This window comes from Sarcophilus harrisii, chromosome 2 (assembly GCF_902635505.1).
Source record: "Sarcophilus harrisii chromosome 2, mSarHar1.11, whole genome shotgun sequence".
Classification (NCBI taxonomy): domain Eukaryota; kingdom Metazoa; phylum Chordata; class Mammalia; order Dasyuromorphia; family Dasyuridae; genus Sarcophilus; species Sarcophilus harrisii.
Window position 1 is genome coordinate 604,813,412 of NC_045427.1, and position 25,321 is coordinate 604,838,732.

Genomic DNA, 25,321 nt, shown 5'->3' on the forward strand with positions numbered 1-25,321 from the left:
TAAGCAACTGTTGTGAGATTCTTCCTGAAGACTCTGGCCCACTTAGGTAATGTTTCAAAAAATCATCTGAGAAACACAAAAGCCAAGTGACTAATTGGACAAAAGTCACACAGCATTTTTTTGGTTTGCTTTTACTAGTCCTTTCACTTTATTTTTTAAAGAGAATTCTTTCTAGGAATGCAGATCAACCCCTGTTTGCAAGTTAATAGACTTAAATAAGGCCTTTTGTTGTTGTTGTTTACTACATGTAAAAATAAATTTCACAGGCCTCCTGCGAGCAGCTCCTCACTTCCTCCAATCCTCCAGTCCTTCAAGGAGGAGCATGGAGCACAGTGATTTCTATATTTCTTTAAAATTCAGAGGATAACTCCAAGTTTGAGCTTCAGGGTTATGAAGAAAATAATATAATCGATACTATTATCATCTTTCACTAGATTGTATGCTCCTTGACGCAGGGCTGATGTTTCTCTTTTTTTATCCCAAGGATTTAGCAAAGTATCTGAAACACTGCAGGCACTTAAATGTCCTTTAATTAACTGATTACATACAGGTGAAGAAGCTGGGGCTCAAAGAGTTTGAGTGATTGGCTCTTGCAACTATTGAGTATACAGACCAAAATTGCAATCCTAAATTTTCTGTCTCCAAGTATAATTATTATCCCCCTGTGCCCTTCCACAAAGCAAATACAGGCTCTGGACTTAGCTTCTGTTCCTAAGAAATACATGATCTCCTATATAACCTTTCTAGGTAGGGGCAGAGCAGAAAGTAAAGGCAACAAGGTTACTCATGCAGGAAGCATGAGGGCTAGAATATGAGAAACAAATATCCCACCTCACCCCCATACTTCCTGTGAAATTTATATTAGGTTAAAAAGTATATAAGAGATATGCCTAAAATATTATTTCACACATCACACTGGGCCATGGTACAAAACTAGGTTCCTTTTGATTGTTAATGTAAGAACATTTTTTTTTTCTCCATTGACAAAATCCTACCCAAAAGATGATGAATAGTAGAATAATCAAAATTTGGAGCTATCCACCAAAAGCTCAGGACATCATCATCATTTTATGAATGAAGAAATATAGGTCCAGAGAAAACAATGATCTGCCATAGGTCACACAGGTAGAAAAGGATTGAGTCAGAAAACAAGTTATTTTCCTTTATTACGTCAATCTCCTAACCAGACTACCTTGCCTCCTGCCTTTCCATTCTATGATCCATCCTGACATAGCTATCACATTAATCTTCTAAAACACCTTCTGTTCATATCACCCCTCTGCTCAATAAATTTTAGTTACTCATCATTTATCTTTATGTAAAATATTTATCAACTAAAGTTATTAATAAGACTGGCCCAATCATAATCTCCTGTATTCCACTGTGTTCCAACCAAATTGGTCCACTTGTTCCTTGTAAATAATATTCCATCTCTTGCCTCCATGTTTCTGAATGGACTATACCCCATACCTATAATGTTCCCTTCTTACCTGAGGGAAACTTGGGAACTCCTACTTCCCTAGGAGGTTCATTTCAAGTAATACCATCATTAATTGTTTTTTTCCTAATTGTCCCAACTGTTATGTGTCCCCTTCTAATTCCTATTTATTTATTCTATATGCATCCTATATTTACTAAGCTATCAACATTGATAGTTCTCTGATAGAATTTAACTCTGAGAGCTGAAATGATTTTTTTTCTTTGTATTCCCCAGAACTAGTTTAACTTATCCTTATTGGTTTACTGATCTCACTCAGAAAAATTCAACGTATTTTCTTTATGGCAGCAGTCAATGTTCTTGAATGTCAAGGTTCAAGCTTCCTATACAGAAATCTTCTACCCCTTCATTTTGAGGCTCAAGTGGTGCAGAATATACAATGTGATGACTAAAAGGAAGACATTGTTAACTTTGCATTCAGAGGCATGTTTCCTAGTTCTTTCCAAGTGCTTAGAGTAAAATCTTAGGGAAGAGTCTTATAAGAAGCATCCATGTTACAATGATTTACAACATCCCTGAGTGCACTGACTCAAGAACTAAAAAATGGCTAGCCCAAGTAAATAGCTTCCAAATGACCTACCCCTGGGTAAGAAATAATACCTGCCTCCATCATCTCTGGCAAAGGAAATGTCAAGCCCTGGAACCTCAAAGAGACTAAGAAACGATGAGAACTGTTCCACATGTTACGGATTCCCATCTCAAGCTGGCTTTTTTATGATCTAGACAGGGGGAGAGAGAAAAAAAAAAACTTTTCAGGGCTATGTCAGGTGTTACCTAGAGATACTGGGGAACTCCCTTAACAGATGCATTTATCAATCTGAGCCCTGGTTACCATCCAACTACCATGACAACTTTACAAGGAGACCTCTATGGATTAGACCAGTTGGGCTGTCACATAAAGGAGGTCAGAGTAGGAATTTCATGTCTCCCAGATCTGGGGGGAAAAAAAAAGCTGAGGGGAAGGATCTATGTTGAAGATCAGGCAAAATCTGTTAATTTTAAAAATTCTTTCCCTATCAATCAATTCACCAATCAGTAGAGGTAGTTAGATGGTGCAGTAGTTAGAACACTGTGTCTGGAGTCGTAAAGATTTGAATTCAAATTTGACTTTAGGCACTAACTATATGCATGGACTTAGCTTCCTCAACTGTATAATGAAGATAATAATAGCATCTATCTCAAAGAGTAGTTTTGAAGATCAAATAAGAATAACATTTGTCAAGTGCTTATTGGCACAATGCCTGGCTAAATAAATAATAAACTAATAAATGCTTGTATCCTTCTTCTCTTTGTGCTAGGTACTGAGGATACAAACAAAAGCAAACATGAGATATTTCCTGCTTTACTTAAAATCAGCTTATATTTTACTGAAATTGTTACAATATTTCTTCACCTGCCATCAACCCCAAAGAGACATGCAAGTGAAATGAAAAGTGTCCAATTAGCCTAATAAGAATATAAAAGACTTTGTTCTCTCTTCCCCTTCCTTCCTGCCCCACCCTATGTTCTTTCTTCCTGGATGTGCAGGAGGGAGGTTGGGCAAACCACAATCACTACTCTTTTCAGAATCCAATTAAGATAGTCCAAGAGCCTCAAGAATAAAGTGGTCTCCAAGCATCTGGCCTTGTCTCCAGTCTGACCTGCTCACATCTTTCAGGGGAGCAAACCCAGTGTGGGACAGCTGGTGGCCATACCTGTGGATGCTATGACTCCCATGTGATCTGTTGTCACAGCTATGGAAGGACCGATAGGCAAAGTCCTTGTCACCAAAGTCCTTCACAATGTCAAACAATTTAATATCTAAAATGTATATGATTTATCGATCAAAATGTTAGCAGAGAGGATGTTTTGCATATCAACCACATAGTGATGAAGCTCTACATTATTATTGTTGTTGATCCTTTGTTCTTGAAGAGGACCAATAACATAAAAAGAGCAATGTCTGGATATCTTGACTTTTGTCTTGCAAGTTTAGATAAATTCTACCATACAACCAAACTGGGTTACTTGATTTTTGAGCCATCAGATTTTACTATCCTTGTGGTGCAATATCCCCCAATACAATACAATTTAGTTCCTTCACCGCAGGGATTATCTCATTTACCTGTTTCAATTCCCATCATTTATCACTAGTGTTCTGTACTAGGGAAAAGGCTCACATGCTTTATCATTCATTTGTTTCAAGCTTGAGCTTCGGAAAAATCAGAAAGTTTGTCCAAAAGTCAACAGAATCTTAACCTACATCCCATAATCTTCCCACAAGCCACTATGTGGGAGACAGCTGGACAAAACTGGTCAAATTGTACAAAGAACAAGCATCTGTCCAAGCAAGAAAAGACTGACAGGTATTACAAATGGGGTGGCCTAAAGAAATAAAAATCTTCAAGGCTCATGTGGATACTAAGGATAAAAAGGTAGGAAGGAGTTGTTTGAGAGGCATGAAAGGTCAAGCAGGTACATGAAACCAATTTGACAAGGCAAAGACAGAGAGAATCAATGGAATTAGCAAAGAGAAAATGCCAAGGTGGGCTCAGATTCTTGTTCAGTGGCTATTTAGCTTACCATCCTGCTTTTATTTTCCCTGCTAGAGGCAGGCAACTCTGAGTTTGAAGCTGTTAGCTCTTTGACAAGAGATGGCCAGGGACCTGGAGATGAACTCTTACAGACTTGGCCCAGGAAACACTGAGCCGAGATTATCCCACAGTCCCTAAATCCCAATGTGGCAAACACCCAACATTACTCTGGCAGAAGAGAGACTAGAATCCTGGTTTTCAGCCCTGTTTCTTTGTAATAAAGTTTCAGAGTCCCTTCTAGTGCTACCATTATAGGATTCTGCAACTCCAATTACAAAGAAGGTATAAATTAGGGTCTAGGAATAAGATAACATATATGGCATGTCATAGAAGGGGCACTGCCTCAGAAAAATGAGGCCTGGGAAAGATTTTACTTTAGAAAGGGCAAGGTCACCTCAACCCAGAACATCACCAGTCATTGTGACTTACATCTTGTCACTGCACTTCCATGACTTAGTAGAAAGAGTAAAGCTAATGATTTTGTGAGCCTCTGCCTCACTTAAATCCACTTCATGCTCAAGTCAAGACATAATCCTCATGATGTCACTGGTCTGCTCTGAGAATAAAGAATGAAAAATAACAGCAACATAGCAGATAGGTAAGGCTCTTCCTGGGCCTGGAAGAGACTGTCCCCAAATATCTCCTGAACAAGGCACAGAATAGTCAGGACAAGGTCAACTCTTTGAAGGGAGTGATATCATCTCCTGAATTCTCATTGAGGAGCTGACACAACACTGAGGATAAAGTTCATAAAACCAAAGGGACATGATTTAGAACTGGTAAGAACTTTGGAAGTCACCACATCTGCTCTCTCTATTTTACAAATGATATAATTGAAGTTCAGAAGAGTTCAAGTCCTATACTTAGTACATAGCAGGATTTCAATTTGGGTCTTTCTGACCCCAAGTTCAATTCTTTTCCAGGATTGGCAATGAAAAGCAACTATAGCTAGTATTGCCAGTACCTATATTGGGCCTATGGGAATCTGGACAAGGAACGTAATGGCCAAGGAATAGGAGACAGTTTGTACTAAGCTGAGAAGTTCTTGGATAAAACCAAAGATATGATTCAAAGCCAGGAACTATTGGAAAAAGACAGAGGTTGAAATCTAGGCCAGACATAGTACTTTACTGATAATGTATACTATATTGACAGATAAGAATCAGTGAGGTTTATTCTCTAGACCCCCTGAATTCTTTTCTTTTAGTGCTTTTTTCCCTTTGGGGGAGAATCCAGTATCCCCACTTTTGGAAAACTATATATAGATGGCTGCAGAAGATAGACCCATCACAGAGGAAAGATGAATTGCCTTAAACTATTATGGGCCTAGATAACTTTTCATTTTGGGTTGGGTTAAATAAAAATTTTCAGTATCTTGTTAAGCCTTAGTGTCTGCATGGGGACATTTCTATTGTTTCTATTATAGGGGAGACCTAATTGTGGGTGGGGACAAAGCAAGTCAAATTCTGATGCTTCCAAAGGAAACTGTGGGTGAAAAACATTATTATTGCCACTTAATTAGAGGTCCTCCTCTCTTTGCCCCATGAATCTCTCAAAAATTCAGAGCTGTATTTCTGATCCTGGTGCTTCAGGTTAATAATGTAGTTGGCAGAAACTCGACATTCAATTAGATAAAAATGAAATACTATTCAATAAAATACTATTTACCTTAGACAATCCTTCCCCCCAAATGGGAGAATACAAAAGAGGAGGTAATTTGCATGTCTATATAATTAGAGAGGCAGCTAGGTGGCTCATTGGATAGAGCAAATATATGCAAAGGACTAGATCATCCTCCCAAGATCCCTTCCAATTTAAAACCTGGTAATTCTCTAAGATGTCCAATTTTTGTTCACAAGGAGTGATGCTAGCCTGCCTATCCCATCTTGTAATTAAGTATAGGATTTTATATTTGTCTTCATGAAGTCTTTTTTTTTTTTCAGATTTTAATAACCTACTGAAACTTTTTTTGTATCCTGACTCTTTCATGGAACATGTTGTTTGCCTAACCCACCTTCTTTATCTATACTTTATCTTCATCTTTGTGCTATCTACAATTCTGATAAATATGACATCTCTGCCTTCTTCCAAATCACTAACACCATAAAAATGTTAAACAGCCCAAGACTTATGATGCCACTGGAGAACTCTATTTGAGATTTCTCTTAATGGGACTCTTGGAGTCCCATCAGTCAACCAGTTATGAATTTGCTTAACTGTTCTATCTCCTCCACCTCTTTCCCATCTTGATCACAATGGACTAACTGCCTTTGTAGAATCCAATGTTTTGCTAAATTTGAGGTATTTTGTCTACAGCATTTTTCTGTCTTAGATTCCCTTGCCAAAGAGGCAAATGAGTGTAGTTAATCACATCTGTTCTTGATGAAGCCTTGGTGGCTGTTCATTTTACTGCTTTCATTTCTCCATGTTCCCAAATCATCTTCTTTAATATTTTCTAAAATTTTCTTGAACAAATATTAAACAGGATATAGCTACTAACTTCTGCCCCTTTAAAAAACTGAGTCAACACCTACCTATTTTTATCTTCTGATTTTCAAAGCTCTTTCCACGATCCCATTGGTAATAATTCAATTAGAAAGGAGAGTTCTGGCTCTAATGATTTGACTTCCTTGATGAGCAGCTGTATGCTCTCTTACCAATTCTTCATTTATCTTGGGTCTTACTTTTGGTGACATAATAGATAGAGCAGTGTGTCTGGAATTAGGAAGGCCTGAGTTCAAGTCACTTGCTTTCTAGTTGTGTAACCCTTGGCAAGTCAGTTAACCCTAATCTATCTTAGTTTCTTCATCTGTAAAATGAAGACAATAACAATAATGCCTGCCTTCCTCCCAGGGTTGCATTTAAGGCTTCAAATGACATATTTGTAAAGTGTTTTGCAAACTTTAACATCATATAAATAATAAGTATTTTTATCATCATTACCACTGTCATCATATTAACGCTGGCAACTAAAAAGCAAGCGCCCTGAAAAACTCATCCCAGAACCACCCTAAATAATGGCATTGTGGCTTGTAGTTAAGTTTTGCCTTCCTCTCATCAGGACCAGGAAAGAATGCTAAAGGATTCTGGCACTGGTATAGGGGGAAATATTAATCAAACAAGATTTAGGATCTGGAAGTGGTTAAAAGAACAGAACTAGAAAAGAGAAGCAAGTGTTTTATAAATAAAAAGGAAAACTAAGTAGTTTTTTAGGGCTCTAGTCATAGTTGAGAGCTTGGAAGGTCTAGATCAGGGGTCCTCAAACCACAGCCCGCAGGCCAGATGCAGCAGCTGAGGACGATTATCCCCCTCACCCAGGGCTATGAAGTTTTTTTATTTAAAGACCCACAAAACAAAGTTTTTGTTTTTACTATAGTCCGGCCCTCCAACAGTCTCAGGGACAGTGAACTGGCCCCCTATTTAAAAAATTTGAGGACCCCTGGGACTCTAGATACTGATAAGAAGATGGTAAAAGCAAAGGGATGACTTATTTAGACACAGAAGTATGCTCAAAGGACCTGGATCATGGTGTACTCCCCTACACACTACTTTGCTAGACTGACAGACCGTACTTGGAGCTTTCAAGCCACCCTTTCCAGACAGTGTTTAAAACAAAGAAAAAACCCAGAGCTGACTAAGTCTTATCAACTACAGGAAAACGGCTTGATGACCTGAAATCATATCACTGAACAATCTCAGAGCTAGGAGGGATCTTAAGTATCATCTTCATCCAAAACTAATTTCAGATAGGGAAATTGAGGTTTGGATAAGCTAAGTTAATTCTCAGGACCAACCCAGCTGTTACAGAGGTTCACCATCAGATTGACTACAAGGGGATGAATTTTTCAGCCATAACAACTCATAAAAATTACACAGGGTTGGAAATTTGCAGTGGTAAAGGGGATGCCTCATCAAAGAAATCGTGGCTCCCTTACCATATGCTGAAGCAAGGTAGCCTTAAAGCATTCCTGAGGAATAAAGAAGGATAGATGTGATCATTCCCACTTCCACAGTATTGGGGGCAATTAAGCAAATCTGAGACCCAGGACAATTAAGCAATTTGCCTCCAGTGGAGCCAGAAAATCTAGGCTTCTGGCTCCCAGTCCTGTGCTCTAAGTCATGGCATGCCACCAATCTGGGACAAAGTTTTAACAGCTAAATATAATTTATAATTAGTTTTCTAAACACATAGCTAAAAGGCCATTAGCTAACCATTAGGTATAATGTAGCCCATTTTCTTCCAACAATCAAAGGAAACACTGATTTACTTAGCTCAATTCCTAAAGTAATTCTGAAGAATAAAGGCCATTTAGCACAATGAGCTCAATAAACTTTCACATTTCCTTTCTGCTGGGGGATACACAGATCACCCCACCCTACCCTACCCCACTAGACCACTATCAACTTCAGTCTTGGGCTTTTCTCCAGCTGACCATTTGCCTTCCAGACCATCCATCCGGTAATCAGAGCTCCTTCCTGAGAAATGGTGTGAAACCATTTATGCTAACAACAGGGCTAAGTTGTCAATGAAACCATCTCAGGAAGAAGGGAAAGACTTAAATAGGACAATATTTAGACAGGGATAGGAAAAGTGGATCCATCCATACATAATATGGCTTCATACTATGACTTCAGTATCATTTCCCAAAACTTCAAATTCCGCTATTATTTTGTCCTTTGATCCATGTTAAAATGCCAGTCCTCGATCAGGAAGGGAAATACTTAATTCAGACCCTAGAGAAGAATGTGAGACAACTAAGGGAAAACTTTAAGGTTATAGTTTTAGAGATGGAAGAAATCTCAGGGATTATCTGGTCCAAACTTCTCATTTTTCCCTTGAGAAAAATGATATCCAAGACGCGAAGACACTTGCTCAAGACCACAAAAGCACCAAGCATTCAAGATAGAATTTGAATTCAGAACCTTTGCATCCAGAGCTGGTGATCTTTTCACTGTCCTATGTCAAGAAAAAGAGGAAGAAAATAAGAATAGGCAAAGGAAGGACCAAAGGAAGCTGCAAAACTTAAGAGCTTCCCCATCATGGCCAAGGTTAGAAGAGAATTCAGTGACTGGAATGGAAAGTATTGATGCCATCATTTGTATAGTTTTTGACCATTTGCCAAGCCCTTCAAATCTCACTGGATGCTGACCACAGTATTGGGAGATGACAGGCAATCTTAACCACCCTCAATTAACAGATTGGGAAACTGAGGCCCACAGAGACCCACTGACCCAAAGTCACAAGTGATCATAACAGTTCATTGCAGTGTGAATACTAGAAAAGTACTCTCACCATTTATTTCAATTTACAAAAGAAAGAAGTGGATGGTAGATGAGAAACTGCATCTCCCCCCCATCTTCAAGTTTTTCTTTGGCAGGAACATAAACTTGGTTTATTCAGTTATGGCATCTCATGTCAAAAGCCAACTAGGCAAGGAGAGTAATTTACACTCAGCTTTACATTCACAAAGGTGACTACAGGAAACATCATCTGGTTTTATCTGCCAACCCTTGTTGGCCACATTAACTTTTCTTCATTATTGTTCTGTGGTCAAGAGAAAACAGCTAAGAATCGCAGACTCTCATAAGTGGCAAAAGAAATTTAGGGATTATCAAGCCCCATGATGTCACTTGACAGGTGAGCCAAGTGGGGGAGGATAAAAGATGAAGTTCATGGTCTCAAAAGTGGTTAGCATCACAGCCACAAAAGTAGAATTTGAGTACCCTAATCCTCAGTCCAGCATTCTTTTCACTATTACAAGTTCAAGGTTATATATTGTATAACATACAATAGTATGTTACAAAAGTACAAAACTATACAAAATATACTTTGCCCCTTCTCTTGGAAGCAACAGTGCTATGCTGGCACTGCCTACAGAAACACTGTTCCTTGACCCTGATGTTGTGATATCATTTTGAGCAACCATAATCTGTAGATTAATTCAGAAGGTACCCAGACAAGCAGACACACACACACATCCTTCCCCAATTTTAAGAAAAAGGTGAAAAAAGAGCTGGTCAATAATGTGATAATATCATGGGATGAAAGAGGAGAAAGAAATGTGACTGAATCCATAACAAAAGCTAGAGGTCTAAATTCTTCCTGAAAACCTAGGCCAATAAGGAAAACCAGAGAATAAGGACTGTGAGAAATGCTAAATTTCAACTCTTTCTTGATCCAAAGATCTGGACTAAGAGTCATCAAGCAACTGGGTAGGGAAAATTTTGTCTCCAGAGTCTGTCTATAAAGTCTGTTCTTCCTATCCCCACCCTCCTCCTCATCCCAACCCTTAGGAGCTGAGCATCATCTTTCTGGCAGGAGGTTTCTGAGACCAATGATGCACAATGTTCTTGTTTCTAAGTGACCCTAAATACAATGTTCTGCATTGCCAGAACTGTGCAGCTGTTTTGGGCACACATCTCTCCACATCTATTTTATTTTTTATATGATACAAGAGACCTTCAATAATCCAAAGTAGCTTCTGGACTTGAATACACACTGGGGGAGTGAGGCAACTGGGTGCTCTCAGATTCCTGAGTTCAGATAACAAGCCCCCCAGGGCAAAACTCTCCCACAGAGAGAACCCTTAAGCTTGACAGCACATGGTAGTGATAATTATTTCAATTCTTTTCCCCCATTGTTTTAAAACAAAGTTTAGTCGCCAAAGAATAAATCCAAGCAGATTTTAAAATGTGATGGAATGCTACTGCTGTTAACTTGCCTATGATTTTGTAAAAACAGCCTAAGTGAAGATGGTAATAACTGATTCAGTCAACATTGTGGGAGAGACATGTACCATGCTGCCAAAGTAGGAGGGTGCGCAATGACACAACTTGCTCATCTTCCCTCACTGTTCTGGCCTCTCCTACCTCATGTACAAATAGACATTAACTCTTGGCAAGTCAGGTAATGTGTTGTTAGCTACTTTTGTTTTCTTCTGCTTCCCCACCCCTTTTCCTTTCTTCATGGCATCCCCACCTAAGTGCCCAGTGCCTCCAGAAAGTGACCAACAAAGTTACTTTGCCTCTAATTCAGTACTTCAAGTTAATTCAGTTAATTTCTTCAACTATACAAAAAGGGGGGTTGGCTTAGATGCTACTTCCACTTCTGATGTTCTGCAATCATAATTTATATGGTATATTATAGTTCAGCAAGTGGTTTATATCTATCATATACTACAAGGATTATCTTGTACCTTCCAAGGAAGATTATATTTTTTCTTTAAAGAGAAGCCTGGACTGAGCAATAATTAAAGAAATGACTCATTAATGGTTGGACTTCCTGCACTATATGTAGGAGCTCTTTTAGGAAATAGGCTTACCAGCACCACTATAATATTGCTGTGAATCCATTTTCCTCTCCCAAAGGCCAAGGCAGACCATTAGCAAGGGGATGACATTTTGTCATTCTCAAAATGGGGATCAGGAAAATTTTGGAGCTTTTGCTTTAGGGAGGGACCAGAAGCATTAGGTCAATATCACAGAACCAGGAGATAGTATCAAGTAAAGGGTTCCAAAGCAGGGAGCAAGGTCTGCTCATAAACATGAGTCAGCATCCCGTTGGATCAGCAGAGTTCAAAGAACCAGTAAAGAGATATGGCCTCAGCTCAGATTTGCTGCCATTTCTGATAGCAGCTAAAAGGGAAACCTCTAACAATTTACTACATTTGGCATCTTGAGGACATATATGTGTTTTCAAGGTGGCTCTTGCCTTCTAAGTTTCCCTAAAGGAGTTCCTCCAGATGTTTCACGGTTCTGATAATATTTGCTACAGTGAAAAAGGCTGGGACAAAGGGAAGGGGAACCAGGAACATAGGTGACTGCCTATTTTACCTGTGTATAAATCCCTAAGATCAGGTATATCTCTAATGTTCTGCTTCTTAAGAACTCAAAACATCTGTAATTAGGCAGACAAAGGTAAGGACCCCATTGTGTACTTACTGCATGTGTTGATGTAGGAGATAGGGAGTGAGTGGTACAAAGTCAGAAAAAAAGAAGATGAAAAATATTCTTTTGTTGTTATTCAGTTATTTCAGGTTTCAGTTTGTCCGCCTCTTCATGACCCCATTTGGGGTTTTCTTAGCAAAGATACCAGAACAGTTTGCCATTTCTTTCTTCAGCTAATTCTACAGATGAGGAAACTGAAGGAAATAGGGATTAAGTGACTTGTCCAACATTACACAGCTAATGTCTGAGGCCAGATTTGAACTCATGAAAATGAGTTTTCATGACTCTTGGCCCAAGGGTCTATTTACTGCACCATATGGCTGTCCCAGTGGGAATTTTGAAGGTGTTCTAAAAAACAAACGTGGCTGTTTTTAAGATCCCAGGACAGGTATAGCTAACGTCATCAATCACAGCCTTACCAGGAGCTCTCCTCCCAACTTCAGCCTCCGCTATGTTCACCACTGCTTTGAGTTCTCCTGAAAGCTTAGAACTAAAGGAGGCCATTAAAAGGAAAAGCTGGGTTTTCCTTTTGCACATCAAGCAGCTCTATCTGCCTCTCTCATCACCACACAAACTGACAGAGAGCACCAGGCTCTTGCATGTGACGCAGAGAGATTCCCAGAAAGAAATTGAATCAGCCAGCAACAGGCAGGCCAACCAGCAGCTATAACTTAAGTCAGAATCTCATCCAGCAGTTTTGCTTTCCCGGTAACGGGCTCATTAAAGATACAGAAGATACCCACAGCATCTATAGCACCATATTATCGGAAATTCAAGTTACATCAGCAGTTTGGCAGCTCACTAGCCCTAATGTGGGAGACTTCTCCAGGGAAGAAAGTAGGGTGCTCTATGGACCTCCAAAACCCTTCTCCCAACAAAGTACCAGATTCTTCAGATACACTTTTGAAAGGAAGTCTGATGACAGATCATCACTATCATCCCTAAGTATTTCTCCTTCCTAACTGTAGGCCACACACAAAAAAATAACGTGTGTATGTGTATACACACATATATTTGCACAGAGGATTATTCCTGATGTATTCCTCTGATACATTTATATATGTGTACATAGATATCACATATACAATAATATATACAAAACATATGTATAGAATATACAGCAAAAGACATATGAGTTTAGATCTAGAGTTAAGAGGGTGAGCAGAGGTCAAGTTGTGTAACCCATTTATTTTATAACTAATGACACTGATTTCCAGAGAGCTTTGGTGCTTTGTCCGAGATTACACAGTTAAATGGTGCAGTGGGGAGAGTGAGTTTAAATTAGGCTCATCTTTATGAGTTTAAATCAAGTCTAGACACTTACTAGCTGTATGACTCTGAGCGAGTCACTTAACCTTATTTGCTTCAGATCCTCATCTATAAAATGGCCTAAAGAAAGAAACAGAAATGACTTCAGTTCAGTATCTTTGCCAACAAAATCCTAAGTGAGGTCACAAAAAGTTGGACGGAACTGAAACAACACAGGTAGTAAGATTGTAGGCATTAGAAATAGGATTTCAATCTAGGCCGCCTAAATCCATGAATTCTCCGAAATTATGCTGATAGGGTACAAACTAGGACCTATGCTAAAAAGCTAGAAAGGTGTTGAGTATAGGCCATTGAAGCCTGTTGAGAGTCAACCTAAGTAAAGTTGGAGAAACTTGTCACCAGATTGGTGTCAAAGCAATCAATGTTTTTAGCCAAAAAATCTCTTCAAAGCCATCTCGGTTACAGGGAGCTATACATTAGGGGCAAGAATGCCCACAATCAATCTAAAGAGTCATAGGGTTATAGCTCTAAGTTTGGAAGGGGCCTCCAAAACCATCCAGCCCATTTCCTTCATTTTACAGATGAAGAAACTAAGGCCAGGGGAATTTGTTTACTCTTGGTATCTATTTGTGTAATATACCTGTTCCCTAAATATAAAATGAGGAGAATAATTTCTATGCTACCTATTTCATCTAAGGCTGTGAGGAAAGCACTTTTTGAACTTTAGAATGCTATATAAATGTAAATTATTAGTATTTTCTAAAGAGCTTTTATAAACCAGTCAAAGGTATCATTTCAATCTCATAAGTACCTGTGACAATAAGGCAGGACAGGACATGGCTGGTAGGTGAAGTACACAGAACACTGGATCTAAAGACAAAAAATCTGAGTTCAAATGCTGACCACCACTTACTAGCTCTGTGTGATTCTGAGCAATTGACTTAACCTTTCTCAGCCTATAGTTCCACATCTGTCACATGGGTTTAATAGCATCCACTTCATGGGGTTACTGAGAAGATCAAATGAGAAAATATGTGAGGCATTTAATAAACTTTAAAGCATTATATTAGCCATTATTGTGCTATTATATCCAGTTTACAGGAAAAACAAACCAAGATAAAAAAGATGTTATGACTTTCGAAGGTTATATAGATCATTATTGGCCCAGTTGAGACAAGAGCCCACATCTTCTAAATGGGAGCAATGTTTTTTGTCCATTATGACAGACTAAAATGGGGAAGAGAAATGATAGCAAGCATTCCATCTTAGCTTCCTGATCTTCTTTACATTAGTAACTAAGGCATGGCAAGTGGAGCTTTGTCTCAGGGTACAAAAATTTATAAGACTTCCTTGTATCTGTAGGTTTTTTCTTTTTTTAACATGTATGAGATTGTATTACATTTTTAACATGTATAAGGCAAAAAGCATCATTCTGAGAAAGGGTATGGAGACCTCATCAAATTTTCAAAGGGATCTACGACACACACATGTCATGTAAACAAGTATGTAGGGAGTTGGAATGGGAGACAATTAAGGAAAGTTTTCCATAAGAGGTAGCAGCCAAGTTGAATCAAAAGGCAAGGAGTCTGAGAAGCAGAGGTAAGAAGGAAATTCCAGGCATGATAGAGAATTTTTATGGAAGTATGGTAGCAAGAATGGAATAGTTATCAAGACAATTTAGACATAAAAAATACACAAAGTGAAGTAATATAAAACAAGTAAGTCTATAATGTCAAATGTAGCCAGATGGCAAAGGTATTTAAATGACAGGCAGAAAAGTTTGTATTTGATCCTACAGACATAACATGGGCTTGACCATTTTAATCCTTCTGTCTTTAGGCTTTGGTATCTTTGAAATAGTCCAACCTATGTTTTAAGAACATTGATTAGCTAGCTATATAGGAGATGATGGACTTGAAAGGGAAGGCCGAGAAGTGGGAAGACCAAATTATTAAATAATTTCAATCCTTCAAGTAAACTATGATGAGAGTTTGAACTAGGGTGATGTTTATATTAACAGAAAGAAGAGGACAAATCAGGTGTCATTACTCTGGGGTCCTTTGAACTTGGGGGGGGCAATTAAATATATTTTGATAACTTTATTTTCATATTAGATTTGTTTGTAATTTTGTTTTATACTTTAAAAACATTATGCTAAGGGGTTCATAGGCTTCACCACACTTTCAGAGGGGTCAATCTCACGCATGAGTGTGCACATGCATGCATGTACGCGCACACACACATGAGATTAAGAAGTCCTGGTGTCAAAGTAGAATAGATACAACTTGGAAAATGACTGAATGTGCTATATGGTGAGGAAGACAGAATAGTCAAACCTGAATCAAAACTTTAAGTTGTAAACCTAGGAATCATGGTATGCTCAAGAGAAATAAATAAAGTTGGTAAAGATTTGGAGGTTAAAGGGGTGAGGTGGGAAATGAGCTACAATTTGGACAGGTTAAGTCTGAATTGCTAAGAAGGGCATCCAGGGCAAGAGAATGAGTAGGGCTTTGGAAATGAGGGCCTAGAGTTAGGGAAGGGATTAACAGTAGATATATATAGTGTTGGGAGTTATCTATGTAAAAGTTATTGAACCCATGGGATCTAATAAAATCAGCAAGGAAGCAAGAAAAGTGTAAAGGGAGAGGCCCAATATGGTACCTTGGAAAACACTATATTGTGTGTCCTCCACATAATCCTTCAAAAGAAATTTCCCATTATATAAGGTTCTCTGGGGTGAGCAAATATTGTCCTCAAGTCTTATTGCCTTATCTAAATGATATCTGTTAACCCCGGGAAATCCCTTCACTTAGGGGAAGGAAAGGCAGGAGTTAGTTGAATTTGGCTCAGTCTTTTTTTTTTCTTAATCCATAATACCATGGGAATTCCGCTCACCAAGAAGTTCCAATTTGATCCAATTGCTCATTATATTAGTGATACTGATATACTTCCAAATACATCATATGGAAGAAGTGGAAGGAGCCCTAGAGACCAATGAGTGAAACTTCCTCATTTTACTTACTTTCTAATAAAGAGCCAAGTATATACGTAGACCATATTTTAAGAAAATACCAAAACCCAAGAGAACATGGCAGGGAAATTTAAAAGAATTTTTTGATTTTTTAAAAAAGGATTTCTTTAGGTGCATGCTTCTGCATTTAAGTATATATCTACAGTTTGTCAGCTATCTTTAAAGGATTTTTTAAAAAGCCTCAAGTGTGAAAGATATTTTTTAAAAAGATTAAAACATGCTTCTGAACTTGAAGGTATTTTATATCTTTAAATAAATCACTTTAATTAAGCTTTAATAGCTTAAAACTGCAGTAAGATTTTGGGATACCTTATACAATATTCTGAAAACAGTGAATTTGGGCTTTCATCTTTTGCCTCACAATTTTTCCATAAACATAACTCGTTTTAATACATCTGCACCAGTGCTAATTTAGGGCTCAGCCTAACTGAAAAAGACAGGTAAATTGGGCTCAGTATCCAAACCTTAAGTTTTTCTCTAGGGAGAGCCCAGGTAAAAAGCCCTTGGCCAGAAACATGCAAGTGATGAACTACCAAGAAGCAACCAAGAAGACTCTGGGGACTGTGGAGAAACTGATTGGTTAATGCAGCTCAGGCCTGTTGCTGCCTTGGGCAAGAGGTTTTGTCCCTGGATTAAAAATATATTGGAAAGTCCCTAACTAGGATGTTGGGAGACACATCCAATAATCCATGCCAGTTTGGAGATAGAATTATAATCGAGTGGAACTAGATATCCAATGTTATAATCCAAATGGAAAAACAATGCCCTCCTGGAATATGGGAATGGGGGGGGGGGGAGCAGAAAGAAACAAAGAGAAAAAAAACAAAGATAGAGGGAGGAAGGAGAAAAGAAAAGAGGGAAAAGAGACAGGTGGGGGAGGGAGAGAGAGAAGATAAAGGAAGTAGGGAGGGAAACAAGAGAGACAGAGAGAGACAGAAACAGACAGAGAGAGAGAGAGAGAGAGAGAGAGAGAGGGAGAGAGAGAGAGAGAGAGAGAGAGAAAGAAACAGGGAGTCGAGAAAACTAGAAACAGAGAATCAGACACATACACACAAAACAGACATAGAAAGATAGAAAGAAATAGAGACACAGAAAGAGAGAAAGAGACAGACAGAGACAGGGAGAGACACAAATTGACAAAGACAGATACAGAGGCACAGAGACAAAGGGACAGAGAAAGGCAAAGACTATGAGTGAACATGTACACAAAACTGTCTTTGGGCTTTGGTTAATACACATCTCCTGACCCCAAAGTTATTTACATCCCTTAGCCTTAAGATGTCCTGGAAGAGGTAGATCTCCCTAAAGTTTGATTCTCAGTGTGCACAAGGGTCAGTCAAGCCTTATGATCCACATGAAGGCTATCTATGTAACCCCAAACTTCCCCTTCTCTGCCTTGCCCTGGCCCCAGAAACACATCAGCACTGAGAGATACTTTGTTCTTTTATCTTCCCCAATTGTAGCTTCCATGGCTTTACAGGAGACAGTGTGAATTCATCACAAGGGTGAAGGCTGCACAGTAAGAAAAATGCTGCCTATGGAGTCATTTAGTTTTAAAACCTGGATTCTACTACTTGCTATCTTCATGACCTTGGGCAAGTCATTCTGGGCCTCAGTTTCCTCACCTATAGAACAAGAAGGCTGGATGAGATGAACTCTAAGATCCCTGCCATTTAACTATGATCCTGGGTCTAGCAAGGATGGGAAGGAAACCATCCATTGCCCTTTTCTATTCATACCCAATTTTTTCCAAGCGCCAGAAAGAGAGTTGTTGATGTTCCATTTTAGGAACTTCTAGTTCAGACCTTGGGGTTCTTTAAATGTAAGCAGATCATCTGTGTGGTAATAACCCATTCTCTATGGCTTAGTTGCAAAAATCCAAAGTTTGGGAGGCTCTATTATCCCTCCCTCATGGATATTCATTCTGTAGAGAGGCTCTAATTAGCCCCAGGTCCCTAAGGTCTCTTTAATCTAATTCCCAAGCATCTCAGGATCTCTGGGGGTTAGGGGTAGAAAGGTTTTAGTCTAACTCCGTGTCCCAATAAAAGAAGGTGCACAGAGCTAAAAAGTCTGCACCTCTCTGTTGGGATGGGGGTAGAGGAGAGGATATGTGGAAAAAAGAGGCCCATATTCCTTCTCCATCTCTTCAGTTCTCTACTTCCTAGACTATATCCTATAACCTATCATAATGTAAACAATAGAAATAACATTTCCCTAAAAAAAACTGATTCCCTATGGGGGAAGAGGCTCACATATATACTGCCAAGTAAAACATCACAGCCCCTGCCCCATCTTACTTTTGAAGCAAGATTCATTCTGTTTTGATCATTGCAACTTTATCTGACCAGGAAACTGAGGGAATCTTTTTTGAGCTAGCAAAGCTGGGAGGGAAAACAAATAAATATCTGTATTCTATGTAGTGAAGGGGTTTGTGTGGATGAGAATGGGATTTACAGTTGTGTGTGTATGATACAAATGTACAAGTATGTGTGTGTGAGTGTGTATGTGTGTGCGAGACAGAGACAGAGACAGAAAGAATTTTTTAACCTTGAAAAATCAAAACAGATCAAAGTTAATGACCAGGTGATTTTGGGGGGAGAGAGCAGTTCAGGATAGATGAGGATGCAGAGCTAAGCAACCTGAAGCCAGCTGGGTTTGCTCTTCCAGAGGAATCACTCCATCCTGTGGAGGCAAATTACTCAAATCCTAGGCACCAGGGATACATCTAAAGGGGCAGAAAGGAAGCTCTTCAGGGAGGACATCATCAATCAGTCCCCCAGAAGAACAATTTCTCCTATTGCTGCTGACAGTACTGAGAATACACATAAAACCTCTGTGAATACAAAGTTGCCCACTCAGGGTCACAAGAGAGCTTTAAAAACATCCTCATTTACTCCTCTGCCAAAATTCTCAGCCCCTGCTTCCTCCTGTTAGCAGTCTAAAACCAAAAACCCTAGCAAGCATGAGCCCTGTGTCTTTTGCGTATGGGGCAGGATGACCCTAAACCCTAATTCATTCTGCAAGAGTCCCCTGGGATTTGGAAAAGGATTTTGCTTTCCTCAGCTCTGTAGGGAGGAGGTTCCACTGATACACATTTATCGAAATCAAAGGAGGGAGGGAAGTATGGAATCTAAGTATCTCTTTTCTTGTTCACCTGGTGGGGGGTGGGTCAGTAGAGAAGCTAAGAGGAAAAAAAAAAAAAAGATCATAGATGAATAAAGTTTCCAAGCTCATGAGAGAAAGCTGAGCTTTTCTAACATACACAACATTTTAGGGTGAAGACAGGCTGTCATTGGGAAAAGGTTATGAGGAAAATCTTAAAATACTTATTTCTTTCCCTTCTTATTCCCCCTTGGCAAGCAGAGATCTTACCTCTCATCAGCTCTAAAAGCAATTTCTCTTCCTAAGAGCACGGGACTCCACCCGCTGTGGGGGAATCTGTCTTCCAACCTCCCTCCCCTTAAGCCCTCACACAGCTGGGCTATTTGCTAATATTAAGAAGCCAGTCTGAATCAACATTAAAGGTGATGGATATCTTTGATTAGAACGAGGGCTATAAAACAAGGTGACAGAAGTCTCACTCCCTCACCAATAAGGACACTGGGATGTTGAGAACACAGAAAGATGGAAAGACAGCCAAAAGGTTTTTGAAAAGGGGGGAACACTTAAAGGACCATCACAAAAAGTGAGCCCTTAATCTCCACTGAGATGAAAACAGAAGGCAATAAGATTCTGCTTGGAACACTTGGGTTTGAGGTCATGACAGCAAAAAGAAATTCTTCTTAGTGAAGGGGTTATTAGATACCATAATGGATGACCAAAAGAGGTTATTTAGTTTAAGGTTTGATGGATTAGAACATTTCTCAAAGTTATCTTCCCTAAAGCAAATGATTCTACGATTGGTAAACCAAGGCAAGCAGACACATAACTGAGGTTCAAGTTTAGTGCTGTTTAGAATTAGCATACCGTAGTTAACACTTAAGGAAGAACCATTTAATAACAAATTCTCCAGGGTCCTCCTGAATCAAACAGGAGTCATTAAGATCACTTCTGGATTTCTACAACTAAATATTGTCAACTTTCTCAACCTAGCTAAGGAAACACCCTTTCTCTTCAGGTGAAGTTTTAATATTAGGATATTAGGAAGCAAGAAAGTTGTGATACTAACAGATTAAAATTAGCAAGTGTGGTATTTCAGATGAAGAGGAAGTTATTCCCTGATATATCCCTGAAAATGAAAAATTTCTGGGAAATACATCTAAAAGCACTTTCAGGTACTTTTAGGCAGTCCCCCCCCCAAAAGCAAAAACCATATTGAAACAAACAGCAGCAAGCCACCCTCACCCCTCCAACCTCCTCTGCTAAGACTTGCCAAGGGAAATAAATGCCTATTTGACAAATGTTTACTGACCTGGGGGGCAAAAAGGAAATGACAGTTTAAGAGAATGACAATTTCAAAGAGTAAATCTGATTCATAAAAATACAAACATTTTCAATATGTCAAGTATCTTCACTCATATTTAAACTTACCTGGGCCAAGAAGAAAATATACTTTCAAATTAACTCATGGGGAGGGAAAAAAGCCTAGTAGAGTGGGAAGGACAGAAAATTCAGCTATGATAAAAAGTATTTGCAGGCAATACAGTAATCTTGAAATAATACAATATGTTTTCTAATGCCAACCAAGGAAAATGATACAATTTTCAAACAAGTATCAGACATCTGATAAAGCTGCAAGGTAGGACAGAATTTTCTTATTATATAAATTAAAACCTGACATTCTGCATTTTCTCTTCGTCCCTCCCCACTCCCCAATTCCGCGGGTCCTCTCAGCTTTAGGTGCTAACTGCTTCTAAGGAAAAAAGGATCCAATCAATTGCCTATTAAAATAGGAAACAGATAACCGAGTAGCTCTTTTCTAGCAAGTAAATGTGATATCGCTAGTCATCTATGAAATACTACAAGCTAGGACAGAAAATAAGAAAGCCTAAACAACTCATTTATCTCACATGTCGTTCCCCCCCCCCACCTTACCCCACCCCTGCCCTTGATCAACAAACACTATGGTGTTTTGGTTTTTTGATTTTTGTTTTTTGCAGAAAGGGACTTTCTGCCCTCCCCCACCAAAAAAAAAAATCCCCATTCTCGGATGTCTCCAAAGGGGGCTAAGAAAAGTTCCCTGGGGTAAGTGAAGGGGGGTGGGGGGAGACACTCAACACTACAATTCTGATTTATTCGCGTGAACATCGGAAAAACACGTTAGCAAAACATGTCCATATGGAGATAAGAGAAAATATAATGATTTTCTGTTTGCATTGGAAACCCAACAGCTGTGGAAAACCTCGTCAATGTTACAAGCCAATAACTTTTCATCTTTCAGTCTTTCTCGCTTATTAGCCTAAACAAAATTTACTTCGCTGATATTAAAACCATTGGGGGGGGGAAGAAAAATCATCTTTCACAACCTTAAAATAGAAACACACTTTAATATCCATCTGCTCCACGCCATAAATTTACGGGCAAGCGAATACACATCTGTTCTAACTTAGTTTCGAAGCTGAAATAGTGGAGCGAAATATCAGCATTATAAGCATCTTGTTTATCTTTTTCTTTCCCATCCTTCTCCCAGCCCCCACATCCCACATCTGGGGGCTCCTGAACCAGACAGAACTTACTTGCCCGCTTGAACTGAGCTCGACTCACCTTCACAAAGAAGGAGAAGCCCCACGAGCCCCCCGCGAAGAGACATCGTTTTCGCCCGCCAGTAAATCCGAGAGCAGAGCGAACTAGCAAGAGAACAGGGCACGCGTGCGTCCCGCGGGCGCAGGCGGGCAAGTCGCTGGCTCTGAGAGTCGGTCCTCCGAGAGGTGCCGCTGGCCGCCTGAGGGTCTCCGCGTTGGGTGGTTGGCTGACTTGCAGCAGCTGCGACTGCTGCTGCTGCAGGGTCTGTCTGGGCAGTCTCAGCCCGGCTGCCCCATAGTCTGGGGAGAGTGCGGATCTGCTGGGAGGTGCGCTCTCTCTTCTGGTCTCTGGGAACTGTGGCGATACGACCAGGAGGAGGAGAGAGGGAGAGAGAGCGCGAGAGGGAGGGGAGAGAAAATAGGAGAGGGAGGGGCGGGGAGGGAGAAGCGGGGATGCAGGCGGACACACACACACAGACACACACACGGATACGCGCACGGACACAGACACACAGGGAGAAGGGTGTGAACCTGCAGCTCGGAGGCCCTTAACAAGAGCTGCCTGTACCCCCTGACCCGACTGTGCTGCTCTCTAGATCATTTTCTACTGGTGGAGAGGGCTCCCCATATCCCCCCACTCTACATGCCCAGCCTGACCCTTCTATTATATTTCCCCCAAGGGCTCGCTCCCGCGGGGCCGTAGTCCGAGCTCGGGGGGGAGAGGCCCCTCCCGGCCAGCCCAGCTCTCAGCGCGGCGCAAGCTGCGCAACTTTCCAGAAGCGAAAAGAAAAAAGAGTAGGAGATGGCAAGCAGGGAAAAGGATGCTACTGCCTTCTCTCCTAAAGGCTGCTCTCGGGGAAGGGGCTGCCGGGGGGTCTGGGTAAGGAGGGCTGGGTTGGGTTTGAGCACTGAGAGGAGGGGGGAGCGGTCTGCAGAGAAGCGATCCCGGCTCGGGGCGGGGCGGGGGTTCGGGCAGCTGAGCTTGGCTAGCGCGTCTTTCTAAGGAGGGGGGCGGGGTACTGAGGCGGGGAGCGCAGCTACTAGGACCCGTGGACCAGCTGCTGCAAAGAGACAGATGCTGAAAGGGCAGAGTCTCCGGGCGCATCACCACCTGGGTGCGGCGCGGTGCGATCCAGATAAATGGAGGATTGACACAAAATGGAACTGGGCGGCTCTTTCTGGAAATGGAGATGTGAAGCCCCAAGGGGAAGGCTGAAGGTGCGGTTCTTGGCTCCTGGGTTGGAGGGAAAGGGACTCCATAGATTCCCTAAAGTATTGAGTGAAAAGGTTAGGGGATGTGTAGAGAAGCACGACCTGTACTCCTTTCCTGTCTGAATAACCTTGGGCATGCTAGCCACCTCTCCGGGCCTTAATTTCCTTACCTGTAATATGAAGGAGTTGGATTCGATGAAGTAAATGGCCTTTCTACTTACAAATCGTGTGATCCTAAAGTGGGACGCATCTCACTATCACTGGGTGAAGGGATGGGGACGTGTACTCTCACAGAATAAGTAGACTAACAGGGACAAAGGAGGGAGGTTTATGTTGAATGATAACCCACATAAATTTGATTTTATCTTTCTCTCCAAAAAAATAGAAAGAAAGAAAAAGGAAAAAGAAAACAAAAAACCCAACCTCCTTGACACAAAATATTGAAAATCTCTGGGAATTTAGTAGTGTAGATACTTCTTGCCTTGGTTCTTTAGTAGGGTCTTCATGAGCTTCTTTGAGCCCCCTTCCTTTCATTGCCTAGTGGCTGCCAGTATTCTAGTGATGAGGTAATCTGAACTGAACTGGTCTTCACACTAAAGGCCTACAGTCTGAAGCTCTGACCCTTCCTGCCTTCAAAAGTTTCCTCACTTAGTAGAATCTTCCAAAGTTTAGCAAATCCTTCAAATACTTAGGGCCCATCTCCTGTAAGGCACCAAAGGCTCTAGGAAAGACACATTACATTAATGCTGAACATAACCAAAAAAGTAGACGGTGGGGGCTGGACCCAAATTCAATCTTTGAGTATGGCTGGGTGTATCATAATGAGTCCTAATTGTTTCTTGCTTGGTGATGAAAAAAAAAAAAACAACTACTTTTTAAGTTAAGGGAACCAGAGGTTGTCAGGGAAAACAATCCAATTCTAGATGCTTTCCCCCTCTAATGTAGGCACTAGGAAATGCCACTTAAACTTTCCCACCTCTAAAGTAGGTTCTAGGAAATACCACTTAAAATTACTATGAGTTTTCAGAAGGCTCAGCAGAATGCTAAGGACTCCTCCCCAAGTTGCAGCAGCTTCTTCCAATAGAAACAGGTTTTGGAAACCCCAGGCTCAGTCCTGTAGATCAAATCCAAAAGGAAAGGGGCCTTTGTTCTTCAGGATGGCAGGAAGACTGAAGCCTGTGGCTGTGGAGGGAGTAAATCTGAGGGGCCCAGAATTTTCAGTGTGATTAGAAGGAACCTCTCCTATGGTAGGGATTCCACTGCCCCAGTCCTGCCTCACTGAGATGCAGTCAGAACTAAATAAGCAATTGCAAATCACCCTGCAGATATGAAGTCAAAGTGAAATCAGCCTGCACTATGAGAGAAACCAGCCAGCAGGATGGATGAGAAAATGCTTCAAGGCTTTGGCATATACACAAATTGGCTCTGACCCAGTATGTTCTACCCAATAATGGCAAAACACTCAGTCATAAGGTAGGGCAGGGACCAGCTTTCAGAGCAGCTATATGGTCTCTGGGTGGGACAGTTTGGAATGCAATAAGGACATGCACCCTAGGAGCTGACCTAGGTTAGGGAAGTTCTGAAAGCAGAAACTATTGCTTGTCCTTCAGACATTGTTTAGAGACCTGGTTGCCTGGGATATTACTTTTTCCACCTCTTCTCCCCCATAGGAGAAGGATCCAGTCCATTTTATTGAACCATCTTCCCATTTTAGCTTCTTATCCTCTAAACTTTGCCTGGGACTTGGCTCAGATATAGGGAACATGAACAAAAATTAGTTACAAGACAGTGGGAAACAGTAAACCACTCACCCCCACATTCCCCATGACACTTTCTGAAGCTTCCTGACACAGACTCATTTGCTGCCAGGACAGGATCTCACACTTCCCTGTGGGAGGAAAGGAGGAAGACATAAAGGCCAGAGAGAAGGGCATTGAACGCCCTTTTCCTTTCATCCTTTAAAGATTGTGACCCTTTATCCTCTCCCCAAGGCTTCCCTCTCGACTTATTCAGCCCTTTGCAGTCTTAATCATAATACTCTAGGGAAACCCCTTCAGCTTAGCATCACAGATAACTAGCTGGTGTCTCTCTGATAGGCTCACTTGGGAGC

The 25,321-nt window shown here is 40.6% G+C and overlaps 1 protein-coding gene across 1 annotated transcript in view; it reads right to left on the minus strand.

The window, feature by feature from the left end:
* The window catches only part of RET (ret proto-oncogene), a 159,968-nt gene extending 137,550 nt beyond the window's left edge, over positions 1-22,418 (minus strand). Inside the window, exon 1 of the mRNA XM_031956379.1 lies at positions 22,022-22,418. Within this exon, the coding sequence (XP_031812239.1) occupies positions 22,022-22,067 (46 nt within the window). The 5' untranslated portion in view covers positions 22,068-22,418. The remainder of the gene's footprint in view (positions 1-22,021) is intronic.
* Positions 22,419-25,321: the final 2,903 nt, after the last annotated feature.